Source organism: Sus scrofa, chromosome 1 (assembly GCF_054392235.1).
Source record: "Sus scrofa isolate SSC_HxYL_T2T_F1_AM1 chromosome 1, Sscrofa_HxYL_maternal_Yorkshire_Landrace_v2.0, whole genome shotgun sequence".
NCBI classification, from domain to species: Eukaryota; Metazoa; Chordata; class Mammalia; order Artiodactyla; family Suidae; genus Sus; species Sus scrofa.
The window spans coordinates 30,335,990-30,359,573 of NC_139383.1; the positions used below are offsets into that span (position 1 = coordinate 30,335,990).

Consider the following 23,584-nt stretch of genomic DNA (forward strand, 5'->3'; position numbering starts at 1 on the left):
AATTCTCCATTCTACTACTATATGTATCCAACCCTTTTGCCAATACTAAAATTCTTGATTACTATATTTTATAAGTTTTGAAATCTGGCAACGTGAGCCCTCAAACTTTGTTCTTACTTTTCAAAATTATTTGGCTATTCTAGTAGTTTTTTTTTGCCTTTCCTTATAATTTTAGAACCATCTTGATAATTTCCCCAAAAGGTCCTGTTGGAATTTTGAAGGATTAAAATGAGTCTCTATTAAACTTGACTTTAAATGCTTCAGCTGTGTTAAATGTGTGTCAGCAAATATGATTCTAACAAGAATGCATATAAGTTTTTTGGAATGAAGAAAATAGTGAATTTTCTTTTTTTTTTTTTAATAGATTTTTTTTTTTTTTTTTTTTGTCTTTTTCTAGAGCCGCTCCTGCAGCATATGGAGGTTCCCAGGCTAGGGGTCCAATCGGAGCTGTAGCCGCAGGCCTACACCACAGCCACAGCAACGCAGGAACTGAGCTGTGTATGCAACCTACACCACAGCTCACAGCAATGCCAGGTCCTTAACCCACTGAGCAAGGCCAGTAATCAAACCCACAACCTCATGGTTCCTAGTCGGATTCGTTGACCACTGAGCCACGACAGGAACTCCATAGTGAATTTTCAATATGTGCTAATCGGACAAAGACACTAAACTACCTACCAATGATCCTATAAATCCTAGAAATGTAGGAAATGTTCACTGGCTGGAGCTCCTGAGACTCTCAAGCACAGAGGAAATATCAGTTATACCAAAGAAGATAATATCACATCTTTTCTATATTGTCAAGATATTCACAAAATAATTAGTTTTGTCCAAAGATCTACTTATCTTGCAATCTCCATATTCATTTGTCATTTGAGATGAAAATCTCCTAACTATTCCACATCTAAAAGAAAGGTTTTCTGAAATACCCGAAGAGCCTCATCTCATACAGTGATACCAGCACAGAGGAAACATCAGCATAATTATCTGGGAGTTTTCAGCCTTGGTTTAAAAGTTTCCATTTTCTCTAGATTATCAGACATATCAAAACATATAAAAATATTTCACCTGGATGAAGATCTGTACCTGGTTGGCTAGTCAGTCCTGGGAGAGATTCCTGCAACTGATAGGTTGAGGTGGAGGATGACGTGCCATCCGCTGTGTTATTCGATGTCATATATGCGCCATACGTTGATGCGGAGTAATACTGTGCATACTGGTTTTGGCCAAAGGCTGTGTAGGATGGATAATCCTGAAACAATAATTGAGATGTGTGTGTGTGTGCTCGAAAGAGAGATTACCCTCTATTTTCTTTAGAGTATGCTCTAAAGAAAAGTTCCCTTGTGGCACAGCAGCTTCAGGATCTGGCATTGTCACTGCAGCGATTCGGGTCACTACTGTGGTGCAGGTTTGATTCTTGGCTGGGGAACCTCCATATGCTGCAGGAGAAGCCAAAGGGGGGGGGGAAGAAAGAATAAAAAAAAACGAAAAAAGAAAAGAAAAAAAATTTAAAAAAGAAAAGCAATCACAACAGTAATTGCAAGATTAGTGTTTGGCTTCATTGTTTTGGAGCCCACAGCTTTGAGGGGAACTAATGAGAAGAGGCCATTCTGTGGGCATATTCTATATGAATTAGTAATGAACTGTCCTGTTGTGCTTGCAAACCAGGTCCAGTATACAAATTTTAAGCTATTTAGAAGTCCTATATGCTTCACTTTTCTGCCAGAATTACACATCCAAGGATTTACATCCTTAGGTCTTATGAACATGAAGAGGAGAGAAGCTGTTTATATTCACACGTTTATTCTCATACATCTCCTACCACCACCAGCCGGGAGGAGGTGTGCCCCTCCCCCATGCTCCCATACAGACCTTGGGCTACATTATTGTGATTTTTTGTTCCCTTTCTAGGCTACTCTTGATAATTCTGTTTTCCTGCACCAGGTAAAGAGTAGATAAAAGAAGATAAATAAAAGATTTTCTTATTCAGTTTCTCACGGGCTACATGCCACCTGAGGACTTGAAATCTTTAATGAGATTTTCAAATGTTTAATTTGCCTCATTTGTTACAGAGAAAAAAGAAAGCCATTCGATCAATTCCTGTCGCCTGTTTTTCATTAAATTTTTCAATAATCTTAAAATGATCTAAATAATCCCTCAAAATTGTTTTACAAAATAGCTAATGAAGAAGTATTTGTTGCAATAATTGGTGTTTAATATATCTGGCATATTTTAGCCCAAATTATTATCAATGACGACAAGTTCTCTTTTTTTTTTTTTCTTGCTTTTTGGGGCTGCACTTGCGGCACATGGAGGTTCCCAGGCTAGGGGTCCAATCAGAGCTATAGCCGCCGGCCTACGCCACAGCCACAGCAACATCAGATCTGAGCCGCGTCTGTGACCTACACCACAGCTCAGGGTGTTGCCAGATCCTTAACCCACTGATCGAGGCCAGGGATCAAACCCGTAACCCTCATGGTTCCTAGTCGGATTGGTTTCCACTGAGCCACGACGGGCACTCCGAGTGATGACAAATTCTTGGCTAGGATTAAGATTCCCTAATACATGCTTCTAAGGGGGAAAAGATCCATATTCGATGTGGTTTCCAAAGGAGAAAATTCTCTGTATAAGTAAATATGTGTAAAAGCAAATGTGTGTCTTATCAGAAAAGATTAAGCTGTATAGCTGAAAACTAAAATTCTATTTGTTGGTTAACTTCAGGATCTATTACCTGTGAGTTAAGGAAAAACAACTCTTAGCAATATATGGACAAAGTGCCTAGTAACACATTTTTCTCAGAGTAAAACAGCAATAACGAATATTAACATAGTGCGGATGTCGTGTCAGGCACTGTTCTAAGGCCTTAAGTAGATTTACTCATTGAATCCTTACAACCTTCTATGCAGTATTGTTATTATCTCCATTTTACACGGAAGGAGAGACAAAGGCATAGAAGAGGTAAGTGATCTGCCTAGAGTCAGACAGCTAGTTTCAGAGCTAGAACTGGAAGCCAGAGAGCCTGACTCTGGCCTCTATCTGTGTGTGGAAGCTCCCACTGGGCTGCCAGTGCCCTTAGAGGAGGATGAAGTTACTTATTGGAAAGGCCCAGACAACTAGCTTCCAGGGATGATAGCGTCTTTGGGCGTTCAAAGAGATCTCAAGGATCCCCCCTTTTCGTTACTTCCACTCTTGCCAAGCTACCTTCACTTCCTGCTGGAGTCAATGTACCGGTTTTCTTTTCTTTAATTTTTTTCTTTTTTTCTTTTTTTAATGTACCAGTTTTCTAATTGGTCTCCTTGTTTTCATTTTTTGGCTTTTTCCAAAGTCTCTGAAGCCAGAGTAATCATTTTCAAATGTAAATTATGTGATCTCTGCTCTTGTCCAAACTTCGTTCATAGTTTCTCTTCGGGCTTGGAACAGAATTGAAGCTGCATGCTCTAAGGCCCATGCTCACAGGGCCGCTGCCTGTCTCCACAAATGGATGCCTCCCCATCTGCCCCTCATGTACAAGCTGCCCTCCTGACTTCACTGAGTTCACCGACACACCAAGATTGCACCCCTTGGGGGTGTCATACATGCTGCTTTTTATGCCTGCACACCTTTGCCCTCATTCTTCATCTATCTTTGGGAAGACTTGGTTGGCCTAAATGTCATTTCCATTTGTCCTTCTACAAAACCTTCCTTGCTCAAAATGAGCTTTCTATTAACACTGTTAATAGCACCCTGTTCTCTCCCTTCATGCTTTCTAATTCTCTATTTACTCATGTGTTTACTGGTTTATTGTCTGCATCTCTCTTCAGGCTGAAAGCTCCATGAAGCAGAAATCAGGACCCATTCACCTTGCCCCCACCTTCAGATTCCCAGCATAGAGACCAGGTCCTAACACCTAAGAGGCATTCAATAAGTATTTGTTAAAATAATAAACTAGTTTTCAGATATGGTTCAAAGCACAGATTACATTTTATACTGGAGCCACTGAATTAAATATTCAGGTAATATTCAGGATCTATTTTATGATATAAAAACTTTGTCAACATATTTTCTTCTCATTTATTAATTTTTTTAATTCTTCCCCTTGTAGAATAAAGCAGTCTTTCCTTTATGCTACCACTCAGGCTAGTGTACATTTCTATTACGAAATTCAAAATACCCCACCCTCTGTCCATGTTATTTTCATGTCTGTGTCTTCAGAGATGACTACATCAATCCAGAGAGCAGGGAACACTATTTTTGAATTTTCAATGCATAGTCCTAAAAATCTAATGGTTAGCAGATGCTCAATAAATGTTTGCTGAATCAACGAATGAGAGTGTGAAATTAAGCTACTTGGATCATCAAACATTCTCAATTTTTTAAATAATACGATATTCATATTGGCTTTGACGTTTAGTGTTTTAAGAAACCAATTTTGAAACTAATGCCAAATTATGTAGTTTAATCCTGTCAAAACATGATTCCATAGTTTAACAATCAAATTTTCCCTTTTGCCTTTTGTTATCTTAATACAAATTGAAAAGAGAAAACAACATAAATCCTTCAGTAAATTCAAGAGCAAACATTTGTGCAGTAACTTATATTTTAGAATGTATGCAGGTCCAGTGATTATGTTAGGGTGAAATAGTGCATTGCCATTCCATGAAATCAGTTACCTTCCATCTCAGCTACTCTGAACATGACCGAGATGTAAGAAATAAGGACAAAAGTTTCTGTATATATCACAAATTTGTTTCAGACCATGCTGGCTCTCCCATTCAGGGATATTCACTCTTGCTCCATGTGTAATTCCAATATGAAATTGTTTACAAACAATCGTAGGTTTCAAAACTAACAAAAATATTAAGCAAACATAACTAGGAGGATTAAACCCTTTTAGGAGCAGACACAGTGACAAAAAATTACACTGTCAGGAGAGTAAGAGTTAGACAGTTATCAAAAAAAAGTTACAGAAGTAAAAAAGAATAAGAGCCAATAGTATTTTGAGAGGCATTTTGTTTAGTAACAAATGATTTATTTTGGAACCAAGAATGTCCTATAGTTTATATCATTATCTGATTATTGATTGTAGTTCATCCTATGAATGTTCATAATAACTTTTATCAAGAAAAAATAAACACGTTTAGTACAGCTTAAGATAGTTGGAAAATATGCAATGGATTCTGTAATTTCATGCCAAATGATTAAAATAGTCATGGCTTAGGGAGTTCTCTGATGGCCTAGAGTGTTGAAGCTCCTGCGTTCTCACCACTGTGGCTCTGGTTGCCGCCGTGCAGCACAGGTTCAATCCCTGGCCCAGGAATTCCCACATACTGCCTGTGTGGCAAAAAAGGAAAAAACAAACAAACAAAAAATAAATAAAATAATCATGGCTTAGGAGTTCCCGTCGTGGCGCAGTGGTTAACGAATCCGACTAGGAACCATGAGGTTGCGGGTTCGACCCCTGCCCTTGCTCAGTGGGTTAACGATCCGGCGTTGCCGTGAGCTGTGGTGTAGGTTGCAGACGCGGCTCGGATCCTGAGTTGCTGTGGCTCTGGCGTAGGCCGGTGGCTACAGCTCCGATTCGACCCTAGCCTGGGAATCTCCATATGCCGCGGGAGCGGCCCAAAGAAATAGCAACAACAACAACAAAAGACAAAAGGAAAAAAAAAATAATAATAATCATGGCTTAAATGTTAAGAGGGCAAAGTTTTAGCAATCAGGAAAACTAAAGCAGAATTATATATGTCCCAAGAATTCCATATAGCTAATTTTCACCACCTTGAAATCCCATCTTAATTTTAAATCAATAAAGCTTTTTAACCTAACACTATTTTTTCAAAAATCTGAAATAGATATAAAAAGCATAAATACAAAAGGCTACCATACCTGTTGTGAACCACTGAAATTCGTTGAATTGGAAACTGAATTATTTGCGTAAATAGTAGATGATGGTGCAAAACTAGAACCTAGACGTAAAGAACAAATTGCATTTAAAAAGTATTCCTTGAAAAATATCAGAAATACTTCACTTTACAGGATTCAATCAGAGAAATATATTTTTAATTTTGTTGCAGAAGCAATAAAATTTGAAATGGAGAGATTTATAAGAAAATGTGCTTTGCTCTGTCTTGTGACAACACATAGCAAATTTCTTTGAGAAATCTGTAGAAGTAAACAGGAGCTTGTGGGAACAGTCTTACCAAGGACTGCAACTAACCTGGAAGGGTCAGTGTCTAGAAATAAAGAAGTATTTAAAGAATAAAATATTATCCATACTGAGACTACTTCCAGGAAACTATGGAAACTCTCCAATATCAGCTGCATACGTGCACAAAAACTACCTGAGTTCAACATTTGGCTGAGGCTAGCTTAGGAAACAAGCACACAGGATTGGTTTAGACTTGATGCTTTCAACTCCTTATCTTTTTGTTCCTCTATGTCCTCTCCTTAGCACAAAAAAAGCTGTGAGCTAGCACTCAGACCCAAGGGAGAACTGTTCATACGGCAATCATCTAAGGTTTCACAGCCTTCTAAAATTTAACTACAAGGTCAAAAATTTATTTATTTCTAAAATGAGGGAAAAAAAGAATGATCAATTTATAGATTAAAAAATACATTTTCATGGAATGTACTTGTTAAGGACTAAAATAAAAGGCTATCGAGGCACCTGATTTTTCTTTTTTTTTTTTTTTTTTTTTGGTCTTTTTAGGGCAGCACCTGAGGCATATGGAGGTTTCCAGGCTAGGGGTCTGTTCGGGGCTGTAGCTGCTGGCCTATGCCACAGCCACAGCAATGCCAGATCTGAGCCATATCTGTGACCTACACTACAGATCACGGCAACACTGGATTCTTAACCCACTGAGCAAGGCCAGGGATCGGACCCACAACCTCATGGATACTAGTCAGATTTGCCTCCGCTGAGCCAGGATGGGAACTCCTGATAACTTGTTTTAATCAATGTTTTTGAATGGCAATAGTGTTATGTAATCAATGCAAACTGACATGGCCTGGGATATCCAAAATGAAAGTATTTTGGGGAATAAATGGAAATGCCTCTGTGGCCTCTTGCACAACGCCAACTGAAGATGAGTAGCTCATTGGAGTTGAGGCATGTGTGCAAGTATGTATCTACTGACTTTCTAAGGAGAGGAGAACCATCATTTTAGCCAAAAAGGTCTGAGTATTTACTGTGTTTTGGCCAATCAACTAAAATGTCAGTATCAGTATATTTGAAAAATGTTAATAGGAGTTTCCGCTGTGGCTCAGTGGTTAATGAACCCGACTAGTATCCATGAGGATGAGGGTTCAGTCCCTGGTCTTGCTCAGTGGGTTAAGGATCTGGTGTTGCTGTGAGTGTGGCAGTAGGTCGCAGACATGGCTCGGATCCCGCGTTGCTGTGGCTGTGGCAAAGGCTGGCAACCACAGCTCTGATTCAACCCCTAGGAACTTCCATATGCCCAGAGTGTGGCCCTAAAAAGACAAAAAAAAAAAAAAAAAGAAAAAGAAAGAAAAATGTTTATGTATCCCTGAAGTTATGACAAACCACATAGACAAAATGACAGGTATAAGCTTTTAATTATTTTAATATGTCACTAAAATATTTTCTGCAACTACTACTCAATGTTCAAAAATAATTTTTAATCTGATATAAAAACAAAAAATTAAATAATGATCATCTATGGAAAAATTTTTCAAGGGGGAGGTACAAATTACCTAAATATTCCTATTTAAAAATACAGTATTAGTAGGAGAGAGGCATTTTAGAAATGAACCAAAAAGGACTGTCATGAATCTTTGAAATCACTTAGGCAGATGCCAAACACATGACTGACACAGTGACTGGCTTGGAGATTGCTTGCCTTGGAGTTAGTTTCCTAGCAGTTTTAACCTTAAGAGTTTAAATTTGATATTGGTCATGTTTCTTGATGTGCACTGACCTCTTTTCCTCATGTTTCTTCCAAGTTATTTGTCTTTTCTGATGAAATCATGTGAGCAGCCGTAACATTTAAAAATTTCTTCATGACTATATATTCCTAGTCTGAAGCCAAGAAGTCTCATTCAAAGAATTCTTTTCTCACGTAACATATTTCTTGTGTGGCTACTTACCTGGCATCTGGTAAGAATAAGGTGTCTGCCCTGGTTGTGGGGTAGAAAACCCTGGGCTGTAACTGAGGCACCCGCTCTGTAACGGGGACTGAGTCTGTGAAAGTCCGCTCTCTGTCTTGATGCCTGGTAACATCACGCCCAGATCTGTTTGGAAAATGCATGAGCAACCATTTAATCGGTCAAAGTATCTTACTTCTGAGTTGTAACTTATATTAGAACACACAGTTACTTGCCAGCAGGACTACCTGCTTATAACCAAAGCGGGAGAAGAGAGAAGACGTGAAATACCGTAAGTGGGCAGGCTGTAGGGTTGTCCTGTCTGTGAGTAGGCTGTGTAGACGGCTGGCTGCTGCATCCCCGAATACTGAGTCTGGCCTGCATAGGCAGACATTGTTTGAGCTGCTGGTGTAGAAAGAATGTGTGGATAGGGCCTAAATATCAGAAAAATAGCATTACTGTGGCAAAAAAGACTGCATATTAGTTCAGACAGCTTAGATTCAGTGAAATCTGATAATAGCCAGGAAGTTATCCTCTTCTTTATCCACAATATCATTTTAACAATAAATAGAAAAGGACAAAAATCTAAATGTCAGGAGTTGAGGCTTTGCTACAGACCAGTCTAGTGACCTGGGGTAAGTAATTTAAACTCCCTAAGCCTACATCTCACCTGTAAAAAAAAAAACAAAAAAAAAACAAAAACAAACCAAAAACCACCTTGGGTTTAGATATTATACCTAACGTCTCTTCCAGGTCTATAGTTCTTTCTTACCTCCAAAACAGAATTTCAATTGATATATAGATGAAGAAAGTGTAGCCCAAGACCAGTGAATCAGTATACTCTGAGCATATTTCCTGCCACCATGTGTGACCCAATGCTATGTAATGACTACAAACATCACTAAAAGTCCTACAAAGAATGGGAAGGCTTAAAGAAAATTAAAAATTCAAAACGTAGGCAGTTTCCTGAAAGAAATGAAATGCCATTCCCTTCACTATGCCACATCTTATAGAATGTTCCCCAAATTGATATCCAACAGCCAGCCTACATTTAAGGACAGACATGCTAGCTGCTGAGAAAAATAACTTTTAAATGTGCATGACTGGGAGTCCAAAATCTTGACACATCTGGCTGACTGCAGCCAAATTGAGATATACACCCAATATAGTTAAACGTGAAACTTCTACCACTGTCCTCAAAAAGTTGACTGGATTAGCTATAAAAACAAAAGTGCATATTTTTCAAAAGTATGTTTATTAGAACTTGAAATCCAATATAAACATTGTAATAATGGAACAAATTATGAAGTGTTAATGTTTGAATAAAATGTAATCTTTTAAGATTTTCTTTCAACTCGTCAGTATTTTTGAATTTCCATTTAAAATTTAGTGCATTCTGGTTTGAGCTTGATGCTTTCCTTGAAGTATATAAATATTCAGAGTTAAAGGAATTGTCTGGACAAATCTGAGTGTGTATTTCTAGATTTGTGAAGGCTACTTATCTATAGGTCTAATTTATCCAGTTAATCTATTCAACTATCTTCCTATTCAATTATCTATGACATTTATATGCAAAAATATATCCTGATTTAAAGTTGTTATATTGTATGAACATAATTAATCAAGATAACCCTGGAAAGTTATTCTAACAAATTTGAAAGACTACCGACCACTTACTTGGAAGGATACAGCTGTGGGGAATATTGATGTGCTGATCTGGGGCTGTAGCCACTACTTGTTATTACTGTAAGACACAAAAACCAGTGCAAAAAAGGTTGCTTCATAAATATACTTCACTAGAGTGTACAAATTAATTTAAAGAAATGACGTAAAGATAGGTTTCTAAAAATTCATTCATTTTCTAAACAGAAACAGATGCCTAAACATTTTCTTCTAATTAAACTGACTCACATTTGTTCTAAGAGCATCACAAATCATTTTCCTTCATTATTCCTTCATTTTCTCAAATCAGTAGCTTGCTCTTATGGATTAATATGCTATGAATAAATATCTTTGATTATAGGTAATTAAGCTTTCATAATATAAAGGTAAATTTTTAAATTTGCAAACTTTGCAAATGTGATGACAAGATATTGCTCTTCCTCCATGTTTATTCTAATAGAAACATAACACAAATTAAGAAAAATGTGAGGTTCCAACTTTCATTTTCCGATTGTAAAACACTATCCCTTTTCTATTTTCTTTCATTTTACCCATCCAATGAGTAGATAAAAATGCAGAGTCCAAATAATTCTAGTAATGGTGGAATATACACCAAAAGCACGGGTGATAATGCAACATTAAAAAAAAAAATCATAATTGCCAGATGCAACAGCAACCATATTTACAAGTATACTTTGAACTATCAGAGACAGTACTTTCTTTGAGAAGAACTTAAAGGTGAAAGTCAGGTCCTATTAACATGTCAACCAAACATGCAGTCCCAAACTGGAATGTATCCAAAAGTTTGGAAGTTGCTCTTTCCTTTAACCATCTGCCTTGACTAAGACAGATGTATTGCAAATATACGGGCTCTAAAGTGTTAAGGCAGTCCCTTCAGAGCCGATCCATACTGGGCAAGCACACAGAGTGTCTTTATTAGGCCATCTGCTGTTCATTCACTTTTCAAAAAGATTAAAGTAGTACACAATGCAGCACTGGAATTAGTTTAGTCTAATCAATCATGGTTATACTTCAAAGTACTATGTCCTTTCTCAGTTGTTCATAATAATTCTGGAGCTCAACTTTTAGAATTGTAAAAGTGACAAATAGGTTTAGGTTGCTAACTATTTTATGAAACATGATATATTTCCATATCCAAATGCTATTAAGTACCCTTGTGATCTATTGCTTCATAAACACGTAGAATTTAATGTATTTAAAGTGCTATCTGGACTGTAAGCTCTCAGGATGGAGAGGATATCATAGTTTTCACAGTGCAGAGACTGTACTTTCAAGAATATTATTAATCGATTTTGAAAATCACAATATGACTAGAGGCATTATGTTTTAATTATGTTCAACGACCAAAATTTAAGTGAATTTGCCATGTATATGTGAAAATACATTGACCAGTGGACCATTAATTTTCTACTTAATTATTAAAAACATGAAGGGTGTTTAAAACCTTCAAATCGACTCAATGAGAACAGGCCTTTTCTATCACACTATGGCCATTAAATATACTTTATAATAGCAACAACATATTCCTCAGGACATTCAGTCTGATTCATTAATTCACAATAGTGGATACTCTATTTAGCAGAAATAAATAAGGCTTAATTCAACTTTTTTTGTTTCTTATTTATAAAATCTCATTGTGGTCCATTCAAGACTTGAGCTATACGGATCAGACTCAAGATTGTGAAACACAAGGCTTTTCTAAAGAAACATCAAAGAACAAACAGAAACATTCAGCCTTTTTTGAATTAGCCAAAGAGCAAAATTATTTCAGGAAAAAAACATATATAGGAGCACAATTTTGAACACCTAGGATGCTTCTTCTCTCTAATGAATAAATCTAGATATCATTAGAATAACATACCCATAACAGTATAAAAAGGCTCAACATTTTAAAGTTCTTATGAATGTCTACATGCCCATTTGCTAAGTAAAATAAAAAAATCTTTGACTCAGAAAACTAAGAGTTTTGTATTAAACTCAGAGTGACACTTCTTAACTAAAATGTATACATTTTACTCTAATAAATCTGCAGATAATTGAAAGCAACAAGAAAACTGGATTAAAGTGAGCTGAGATTATGCTGATCAAAGTAAAGACTGTTCCTCCACAGAGCAGCTCAATCTCCAGTGTGATTTCTGGAATAACACATGCAAATTTAGGAGACCTTCCTTTTACTCCCCATTGTCATTTAATTAATCAAGAGTTGTTACACCAAGCACTCAACTCATGATATGCCATTATTTCTGCCTACAAAAATGAGCAAAATGCTTGTCTTCAAAATGTCCTGAAAATTACTACACATTTTTAAATGAATATTATCAGATTCTCATTGAGTGCTGTCAAGCAACATTGATGTTTTATTCTTATTGTTGTAACATCTTAGATCAGTGACTCTTAATGGGATGAGGTGGGGCTGTGTGGAAATTTTGCCAGCCAGGAAACACTTAAAATCTCTGGAGACATTTTTGGTTGTCGCATCTGAGGAAGGCTACTGTCAACTTGGGATAGATACAGGAGATGCTGCTGAACACCTCACAATGCAGAGGACATCTCTCCCACAATAAAAACGTAGCCCAGTTTTTAATAGTGGTGCTGTTGAGAATCCCTGGCCTACATCCCTCTGTCTGACTGAACTTGGCCCATGATGCTGGAAATGGTCTATATCGGAGTTGCCCAATATAGCAGACACTTAGACAAAAACCACATGCAGCTATGAAACACTTGAAATACGACCATGACTAGATACAAAATTTTTGCTTTAATCAAATATTATTTAATTTAGACTTGAGTAGCTACATGTGGCCAGTGGCTATGTTGTGGACAGCACAGTCTTGGATAATTCTTAGAAGAAAACTGGGAAGTTATTTATAAATATAATTCCAGACAGCATGGCAGTTCACAGGTATTTCTTTTCCCATCTTTATATTTTCCACTGACGTATGAGAGAAAGGACTCTTGGACATTGTTCTAGATTCATTTATACCAGTGACCGCCTGTAAGGCTTTGACTGTATGGCCTTAACCATCTTTAATTTCTCTTGTGCTTTGGTGTTCTTTTCTATAAAATGGGTCACTAAAGATCTCTGAAATTCCTTCTGGAGCTGACATCCTATATTTTTTCATTCAGCTTTCATTAACTTGTGGTGTACTCTTTAAGCAGGTCAGGGATTACACAATTTAATTCCTATCCTTGAAAACTGCGTTCATATAGTTTACTGTGCAGAAAGTTTATAGTTATGATAAGCGGATAATGCAAATGCTAGAATAAACTGATACTTATTTATCTCCTGAAAGGCAAGAAAATTGCTAGAAAGGATGTGAATTAGGACATATGCCATCTCTATACAAAGTGTATATATTACTATTCCTTTCTATTTGGAGCACTAATATTTATGTGAATACATGGCAGCTGCTTCCAGTGTGAACCAATGAAGTTGGATCATCTGTCTCCATGAAAATCAGATATACGCTATCATGACACTATAGTCCAGGATTTACCTCAACTCTTTTCACATGAGAAGCATAACCCACATCAAATCCTTGTCTATGAAAACATCGATAATTATAAAATATATTAGAGGAGAACAAGAGAACCAAGATTTAATTTTCACAAATACTTTTCTAGGTTTAATGGTCTTCTTTCTGCTACACGAGTGCCTCCTCAGGTTAAAAATAATCCTTTCACCAGATAATCAACCAAACAAAATATTGCAACTAAAAAAAACTCTTTAAGTCAACTTAAGGCGTGTCCTTTGTGCCCACCTGGGAGTTATCAGGTATTTATATTTAAAAAGGACTGGTGTTTAAAGACGTGCTATTGTTCTCTTTGAAGCATTTTGAGTGCAGCAGTGCTCTTGGAGGCTGAGTTCTAATGCGACCAGCATGTGCTCTCCTGCAGCCCATTAACCTTTAATACTTGTCACTCAGCTGCTTCCACAGGAGGATTTTTTTTTTTTTTTCTTTTTAAACCCAGAGAGGAAACAAGGTTATTGAGAAGGACCCAAATGGATAGTTTTACATTTCGAATGTTGGAGAAAAGGCAGCGTTTATGTCATTTAAATGGGCAAGTGGAAGGAACAAAGTCAACGAGCACAACCTAATTATTAAATTTGATGCTCATTTCTAATAAGAAAGTCCGAGAATTGTTTTGCTGTCCACTGAAGATGCAGCAAAATGATTCCAGACGCTTCTAAAAATACTTGACTTTATGACCATGAGTTTTCCAAAAAGTGAATTTATTGCTAAATTTATAAACATCCAAATTCTAACAGCTCTGGTGTTGATGCTGCTTAGTCACTAGGAGGAGGATGTGGACCCCAAGGTGTACAGAACAACACACGAGCTTTTAAGGCTTTACCTGACCCAGTAAAAGTGTCAAGCGCTCCATCTCCAGTCGTGGTTGTGGTGTCACTGCTGTTCAAAGGCTCTGTTTTGACTGCTAGGAGAGACACTATGTAGAAGAATAAGTACATGTGAGTTTTGTTTCTATATTTATATCAAAGATGCTGACTGTTTGACTAGTGGTTTTTCTAGCTACCGTGGGCATGCAAGAGAAAAATCTGAAAAGTCGATGAGGAGAGTTTTGTTAATTTAGCTTCTAAATGGACATGCATTTATGGAGGATTTAATCTAAAAATCCTCTGCCTAAGCTGGTTCTCTCGAATCTGGCTTTTAAAGGCAGTCGACCTTAGAATGTGAAACCGCAGTACACATATGTGCATTTTAAACTCACCTACGCACATAGTCAAAAGGCAGAAAAAAGGAACCATGGGTCAGTCTCTAGCACACTTAATCCAAATCATAACGAAAAGATTTACTACTTATAATTTTATTCTTCCCAAGACATTAAAAAAAGAAAAGACTGCTTAAGAGGACAATGGAGGTATATACAAATACAGAAAGCATGGATATGTTCATGTGATGGGTAAAAATGAGACACTCAACAAATTTCTGCTCTACAAAAGACTAAAGAGCCATTAGGTGTCCGGCTTTTTATTTTAATGGTTTAACAATTTTTATCATGTCACAGAGACAGCACTGAATAAGAGATTTCTACAGCAGTAAGTGTATCTTGTGAAAACTCTTTAATATATTATTTCTTCTTTGAGGTGGTATGGATGCAAAATCCTCACTTGTCAATGGTGTAGCCATGTAGGTACACAGTATGGTCAGTGTTCGATGCAACAAGTTTGGCGGGGGGGGGGGGGCGGTGAAAAAGCCTCTACCCATTTTGTCACACCATATTTTCTCTTTGTGGGCAAAGCTCTGCTACATGTATCATAGTAGCAAGGGAATAAACTAAGTTATTTTCTACTTAACACCTCTTATGTTTCTGCGTCATACATGGAGTGATACAGTTAAAAAACTCAGAAGCAAGCAGAAAAGTATAAAGGAGAAAGCTGAAGGCTAGCCAACCATGGACAAATAGGGCAGAAAGAATAGTAGGGTCAGAACATACACACCAACCAAGCAAGTCGGCAACATTACTCTGTTAGAAAAGCCATTCATGATATAGAAACATGCAGTAATGATTACGCTCCCTTTCCACACGAACAGAATTGGCTGGACCCTCCCTCAGTGAGCTCTGGGGTTAATTTAGTATCTGTGATTCAACCATGTTATGAAGATTGGCTGGAAGATTCAGAGTAGAAATGTAAAGGTTGGAAAGAGGAAATAAAGCCGCTTGGATTGCTCCTCCAGCAAAAGGAAAATTTAAGAGTGACAACAGCAGCAGTAACCTGAGGAGTCATGTCTAGTGATTTGCATAATGATAACTGATGTATCAGCGGATACTACTTTTCAGTAGCAATACCTACAGGATTATAGCTGACCACTAATTATATTTACCACTACAAAATTATTTACTACTGCATACTTATTTATCAAGAGCTTCCTATGTGCCAGATTATTTACATGTAGCTAACCCCTGGAACAACCCTGATTGATGCAAACCACTACTATATCCATTTTATATACAAGGAAACTGAAGTTTAGGGTGGGGTGGGGTGGGGTGGGGAGCCTAGACAAGTTCTATTGCCAGAGATGACAGAACTAAGATTTGAACTGAGGTCTTTCACGCTAACATTCAAGATCTCTCCATCAAAAGAAGTTGTCTTCGTGTATGAAAACGGCTTATACTCAGGACTGATTCTTCACAAAGGCTCAGAGAGTGACAAGAAGGATTACCTTCTAGACAGAGTAATCAGGAACACTTTATTAAAGATGAAAACTGAAAAATATGGGAATAGCCTATTAAGGCATGTTTTCCATTTTATTTCCCCATGAACCATTTTAAAAGACAACAAGAAGTAGCAAGCCTGAAAGCAGATCATAAGAGCACACACTTCAAAGGTACTTAAATCCATTCCAGGTGCTGCTGCTGTGCTTCATAAGATATTAACTTATTTATTCCTCACAACAATCATACAAAGTGAATAATAGCATCATTTTCATTTTTCAGAAGCACAGAGAGATTTAATAACTTGCTTATAGTCACATGGCTATTAAGAGCTAGAATTTGAGACCAGGTGGTTGGTACATTTCCAAAAATCTAAACTCTAAAACATGCTGCCTCAGAGGCAGCACTAACTAGCCACGAATTCCTTTCATCTGTATAGAGATGATCCAGAGGAGGATTTAGAAAGGTATAAAAGCTACTCTCCATGATGCAATGTCCACATTTCACTGCTGACCTATGACAGAAAGGAAGCATGCAAACCCTCCAGCAAAAACTAAGGAAAGAGACAGTTTCTCAGAACTTCCAGCTTCTAATGGTGGCTAAATTCCTATTTAAACATTTCTAAATCTATTTAAAAAGTTGTGAAATAGATTTATTAATACCAATGGTAATATACATTTCACTTGTGAATTTGGGAGAGGGACTGGAATGTCTAAATAACTAGTCTGGAAATGAGGTATGAGGATTAGTTTTGTTGCTTTGGATGCCAGTTTTAAGATTTGATTTCAAAAATGTAGTATTGATGTTGATTATAATCTCCTCAATTTGAAAGTTTCAGGTGGTCAAAAGGAAAAGGAAGAAAATCAAGAGAGAGAGTTTGTGGTTGCATTCATTTTCCTGGAAACATCTCTCGTCAACATTTTAAAGGTCTGCTTGTAGTCAAAGACAGACAAAGTTCATTTAACTGAGAAAATGTACCCCTTGAAGGTACACAAAGAGAGGCATATATACCAAGATGTGCTCAGTGGATTAAAATGCATGCATTTAAAAGTAATAATTAAATGGCTGCTAACATTTTGGGGCAAATGGTGCACATTAATTCAACTTATTTTTCATATGCAGGTAAGAATGGAATAATAGGGAAAAGGTGGGGAGAGCGATGGGAACTCCTGGTGGCCCAGAGATTAAAGATTTTATGCACTGTCACTGCCATGTCTCGGTTGGTTAGATCCCCAGTCTGGGAACTTCTACGTGCCATGGGTGTGGCCAAAAAAAGAAACAAGGAAAAGAGAGGAAATTAATTACACTGCTACAGAAAATCACTTATGTTCATAGGAAGAGAGTAACAGCAAACATCTCTTGAGCTCCAAGTAAGATGCTAAATTACTTTTATTTGATTTTTATAGAAAAAGAAATATCCAGTAATAATTCTTTTTAAGATTAGGAAATGCAGTAGTAGACATGCCTTATATGATTAGCTGATTTATTAAAAAATGTTTAAATACAAAGAGTGCCTTAATATTTACAAAAAAAGGTAATATAAAGTAAACATGATCATTATAAAGTTTGAAAAATGAAAGTAATTTTCACTAAAGGTTTGAATATATTTGATTTGTGTTCCATTTTCTTTTATCTTGCTTTTTGTTTCCACACTTTAAATAAGATATACCATATACTTTTCTAGTGGCAAGAAACTTTTTTTTTTTTTTCATTTAACATGTTCATGGCTCTACCGGAAAGAGGTTCACCAATAAAACGAATCTAGTTTTATGCATCTGTTTTCTAAAACTTATACAAATTCTCATTCCAAAAGACTATGAGTGTATATTCACTGTCTCGCTCAAATGTATTTTTTTTTTTACTGTATTTTATTTTTCCTAAATTAGGACTGAAGTTAAACAGGGTTTTTAACTCATTTTCAGGATAGTGTCTAATATCATTACATGCTATAAAATGGAAAGAATAACCTATAGGAGAAAAGCATCCTCTTTTTCAACAAAATTCAAACTTACAAAATAAAAATTTTTATTTCAGAAGCAGCAATCATATTTCGAGGTCTTGGGTTAGACAATGTTGTTGCTTTTATTTTTCTATATGCTAAAAAATAAATGATTTAAAATTCATTTCCTAAATGCTGGGATGAAAAAACTATCCATGTATATACAGCGATTTGTACAGAACTATTACTTCAAGAAATAATTGTTTTTAGGCCCTCCTGCACACTAGTTATCCACTTGCAACCTAGATTTTTTTTTTTTTCCTGTTTTGACCACCCGGCTGTATGTGGAGTTCCAAGGTCAGAGATCAGATTTGAGCTGCAGTTGCAACCTATGCCGCAGCTATGGCCAGACCAGATCCTTAACCCACTGTGCAGGGCCAGGGATGGGATCTGCATCCCAGCACTCTAGAGTTGCCTCTGATCCCGTTGTGCCACAGAGGGAACTCCTTAGATGTTTTTTATAAGCCAAATAGTCAATGTAATTTTATTATATTGATATGAGATTTTATTTTTAATCTTTAAAAATAGTTAATATCTAATTCAAGATTTAAAAATAGTTAATACCTAATTCAAAATAGTTAATATCTTTAAAAATAGTTAATATCTAATTCAAGATTTAAAAATAGTTAATATCTAATTCAAAATAGTTAATATCTAATTCAAGATTTATGTGATTACTTTCATGTGTCATCTATGGCTACTAAATCACTGATTTTCTCTCTTCACATCCCAACCTTCATCCATATTATCATATTTTCAGAGTAAATGTAATCATTTCCCATAAGCTTCTCTTTAGAACTCAAGTACACCTTTCACTAAGTTAATTGCTTTGGGAGAAAATCTGTACTATCATAACTCAACGTTCATGGTCATTTACTGCAATATTAGGCTTAACTCTTGAAACAGAGGTAACCCAAGTAATTTATGTTTTACATTTCATCTTCAGAAATCTGTGTTTAAACTGGTGTCCACTTAAGAGACTACATATGTAATCCCAAATACACTCCTTCCTGAACCACAAAATCTAACACAGCCATCTCTAAGAGCTTAGGTTCCTCAAAGAACTTCAGGAGGAAGAAGATCAGGAAGGATACAATTTATAACACTACAGGGGAGAAGAAGGTACTGCCTACCAGTTTTAATAAGTGGTACAGCCTATGATTTATGTTTTCCTAAATCACTTTTTTTCTCTCAGAAACCTATGAGCACTGAGTGTCTTTCATTCCTAAATTTCCATAAAGCATTTAGTTTTGCAAAATAAGCTGATGACACTTCTAATGTATGGCTTTCATTCAAAAAAAAAAAAAAAAAAAAAACCTGAAAAGAGTAGAGCCACAATAGTAGGTGGCTTTGCTGCAGACACACATAATATTCAGAAACAAATTCATCCCATGTGAGTCCATCATCTACATACTGAAAAATGCTGAGAGATTCTTTTCTATGATATATAGATTTCAAATACAGAAAAACATCATAAACGCCATCAGAATGTCTGATCTTGGTTCCCGCAATCTTCTCTTTGAAGTATTTTCTTAATCTCCATGTAGAATCAAATACTCCCTCCCTCTGCTGTGCACCCACCTTGAACACATTATGCACTCATTATTTTCTTTTCTGTTTCCCTCTGCTAGACTTTTGGTCCCTTGATAGCCAGTATCATGTTCTATAGGTCACTGGGTTCCCATTTCCTAGCACAGAGCCTGGCATATAACAGGAACTTGATACATTTTAAGTGAGAAAGTGAAAATTCACTTTTCAACCCTATCCTAAGCACTTCCAATAAATCTAAGTATTTTTGTATATAAAGTACAGCGAATCATGTATCTAGATACCATAAAGCAAGTTAGACTCTTTCCTATATCTGGAAATAAGTTTTCACATGATTGGCATGCATTTACATGTATGTATATGCATGTACATGAAGTAAGTATGCACGAAGGAGCATACACGAATCTACATCAGGTAGGCAAACTATATCTCAAGTGCCAAATCTATTCCATGGCCTGGTTTTGTATAGCTCATGAGCAAAGAATGACTGACATTTTCAAACACTTTGAAAAGTATCAAAGAAGAATAATTTATGACATGAAAATTTTAGGAAATTCAAATTTCAGTGCTCATGGATAGAACTTTATTTGATTACGGTCAAGCTCATTTGTTTACCTATTGTCTATGGCTGCTTTTGTGCAATGAAAGCAGAGCTAAATAGTTACAACAGAGGCCATAAGGCCTGCGAAGCTGAAAATATTTAGTACTAACCCTTTACATAAAAAGTTTGCTGACCACTGATCTACATGCTAAGGTACGAGTGTATTTATTCTATTTTTACTGACAGTCTTATGTTTGAACAATTTTATAAGTGAGAAAAATTTGAAAGGAAAAATCTCGATTCCAACATAAATCTGTAGATGTAATTATATAATTAAAATTAAGATGATGAAACATTTTAAAGTATTTTAAGGAATAATGTAGTATATTTAAACATCACCAAGATAGTATGGTAGGGTATTAAGGTGATGTTATTAACTCACTTATAGTATAAAAACTATTATCTTTTTGAAAAATCTCAAAGTTACCCAAAAGATCTTGAGGAGCCACTAAATTAGCTTTTGCCTTTTGTTTTATTATAATACTTTTACAAAGAGATCCAGTTCCAACAATAAAACCCAGGATTATAAATAAAAGCGTTTACTCTCAATGGGGAACATGGTGCAGAAAATACTTAGTTGGTGGCATAAACAGTCATTACAACTCATTAAATAAATCATATCATTATGCCACTGAGACTGTATCATTAATAATCAACATACACTTAATATTTTGTTACTAAAAGTTTGCCTCTGTGGTCAGTTTGCATGTTCTAAATGCAGAAGAATTTAGCATCCAACTGAACACTGGAGAATCTTTTAACACACTGCATTTTTTATTTTCCTTAAAAAATGATTGCTTAATTATTGTTGAATTATTAATTAAGGAGAAGGAAATATACTGGTTTACATTGCCAAGAAATTTCCATACACTATATATTTAAAACAAAAGCATTGCCAGTGCCTTTTCAATCCTGGAATGGAGTGGCTCCACAGCAGTGCTACGAGGTTTCGTTTTAATTTTTTAATTTTGACAGCATATTAACTTTTGGCTCAGGAGAAAGTTTATCTATATTATATATAGATAATATATGAATGTAGTTATTATCCTCCTTTTATAGAAAGGAATTAAAGCTCAGAGAGAAGTTAAGTAACTTGTTCAAAATGAGACAGCTAGTAAAACGGAGTGCCAAGTTTCAGATCCTTGGTCCTCCGGACACAGAAGTCCTTACTTTTCCCACATGGTCATGCAATTTGTTTAACATTAACACTAAAAACATGATGTTTAACACTTAGAAAAGTGCTTTTGTTTGCAATTAGATGTAAATTACTAAATATGGACTGTATATCTTTCCTATTGTAAAGTTGCCTGTGCTAAATTAATACTTTAGAACAGAACAGTCAGCGAGCTAAAAATATGTTTTACGTCTTCAATGTTTTTTTAAAAAACCAGAATTAGAATATTTTTGACAAGTGTAATTACATGAAATTTAAATTTCAGGATCCATAAATCAAGTGTTATTAGAACCTGACCACTCTTATTCATTTGTGTATTGCCTGTGGCTGCTTTTGAATAGCAATGACAGGGTTGCATAAATAAGACAGAGACTGCATAGTCTACAAAGCCTAAAATACTTCCTGTCTGGTTCTTTATGGAAGAACACCCTTGAGTTGGGATTAAGAGGAATGAAGTTCTGATAAATTTTTTTAAAATGTGGAAAAGTATATTTTAAGTGCAAAATTGCAAAAAAAAAAAAAAAAAAAAGGAAACCAAAAGTATAACAATTTTTAAAATGGGCATAATGGATTACTCTTCATTCACTAATTTTTTTTTTTTTTTTGTCTTTTTAGGTCTGCACCTGCGGCATATGGAGGTCCCTAGGCTAGGGGGTCTAATCGGAGCTGCAGCCACTGGCCTACACCAGAGCTGCAGCAACGCGGGATCCGAGCCGCGTCTGCAACCTACACCACAGCTCACGGCAGCACCAGATCCTTAACCCACTGATCGAGGCCAGGGATCGAACCCGAAACCTCATGGCTCCTAGTAGGATTCGTTTCCACTGCACCACGACAGGAACTCCCTTCATTCACTAATTATATTTTCTAATTTAAATATAGCAAGGTCTAGCCAAACTGTGTCTGTTCTAATTGCTTGCTTGAGATGCACATTCTAACAGGTTCTGAGCTCTTCTTTTCAACCCTAGAATTGAGTGGTTCCACAGTAGTGTTACATGGTTTTGTTTTAATTTTTTAAATTTTGACAGCATATTAACCTTTGGTTCAGGAGAAACTTTATCTATATTATATATAGATAATATGTGAATGTAGTTAATATCTATAGTTCAAAACATTTTAAGATAATTTATCATTTTAAATGTACAGCTTTGATCACAATACTATTTTTTAATTATAGGCCTTTAAATATTAATATTACTTTAGATATTTTAATTAGAATATGTATTCAAGTCTATACAATAGGAAATATCTTTTGCCACGTTATGAATTTAATTTAATTTATGAAATTCGATAGGTCACAGAGGTTGAGTTTGTATGTCGGCGCAATCTGCTCAACTGCTCTAATGGATGTGACAGTTGTGCTGAATTACTACCCAATAAATTGATAAGATGTTAGAACAATCAGAGAGGCCCCCATTTGTGCCACATAATGAAAAAAATCCAAGAAAAGAACACAACGGACCAAAGATTCGAATACTAGTTGATAAGAAAAACAGCCAACTGTCATCAATAAACAACTAAAAGACATGTTCATGTTTCTGTTTTTGTTTTTACAAGTACTGAACACAGAAAAGGGAGTGCAAACAGAAGTAGCCACAGAAAGCAAACCAGAAGGGCAAATCCACACACCCAAACACATGCAGTGTACCACCATCTCTCATACTTGTTGCGGAGGAGGGAGTGTTGCAACTCAGCAACCAGTCTGCAGTGTTTAAAACAGTCATGTTGTCCCCTGAGAACAGGAACAGCATAAGGGTTCATTGTCTGAGTGCCTGCTCAGTGGGCGAGACTAGTCTTCGATACTTGTACTGAGTTCTGACCCTTTTGCCAAAATTATAACTGCATGGTACGACACTTACATTTTAGTTTATCAGGTCTGTTTTAGTTTAGTTAAATATATATACATGATGATTAGTGACCTTCGAGGTCTGATTTTAGAATGCATGGGGTTTTAAAAAATCTTATTATTTGCATCCAAGTTAAGGTTTAAATAGAAATAGTCTTACTCCACAAGTCATCACTAAACACTCTTATAGATTTGCAATCCTATAATTAATTAGCTGAAATTATAGATGCATGTTTAGAGACAAGTAAACACTATAAACAAGGGAAATGTTAATTTACAAAGGGTTTTATGTAAAACATTATTAAATACAGGCAAGTTGCAGTCCACACAACTTTACAAAGAAAATTTTATATTTCAGTTATTCTAAAGTAAGTGGAAAGAGGTGTATCAATTTCATAAATATTTATTGAAAATTGAAAAGAAAATATGATGTGGCAAATCCTGATATTTAATAATACGAATAGCTTATAAATTAAA

At 36.0% G+C, this 23,584-nt stretch overlaps 1 protein-coding gene across 49 annotated transcripts in view; it reads right to left on the minus strand.

Annotated features, from left to right (window-relative positions):
* The window catches only part of EYA4 (EYA transcriptional coactivator and phosphatase 4), a 314,555-nt gene that overhangs the window by 54,755 nt on the left and 236,216 nt on the right, over positions 1-23,584 (minus strand). For 14 of the 49 annotated variants that reach the window (XR_014803299.1, XM_084955832.1, XM_084955842.1 and 11 more), the window contains 6 exons: positions 14,119-14,211; positions 9,757-9,823; positions 8,371-8,513; positions 8,083-8,226; positions 5,863-5,942; positions 1,087-1,252 (listed from right to left, as the gene is read on the minus strand). Coding sequence is in view for 48 of the 49 variants with exons in the window: in XM_084955832.1 (XP_084811958.1) it covers positions 1,087-1,252; positions 5,863-5,942; positions 8,083-8,226; positions 8,371-8,513; positions 9,757-9,823; positions 14,119-14,211 (693 nt within the window). In the remaining variant the exon portion in view is untranslated. Of the gene's footprint in view, positions 1-1,068; positions 1,253-5,862; positions 5,943-8,082; positions 8,227-8,370; positions 8,514-9,756; positions 9,824-14,118; positions 14,212-22,924; positions 22,994-23,584 lie in introns of all 49 variants that reach the window. The other 35 variants (XM_084955787.1, XM_084955801.1, XM_084955818.1 and 32 more) reach the window with 5 other exon arrangements.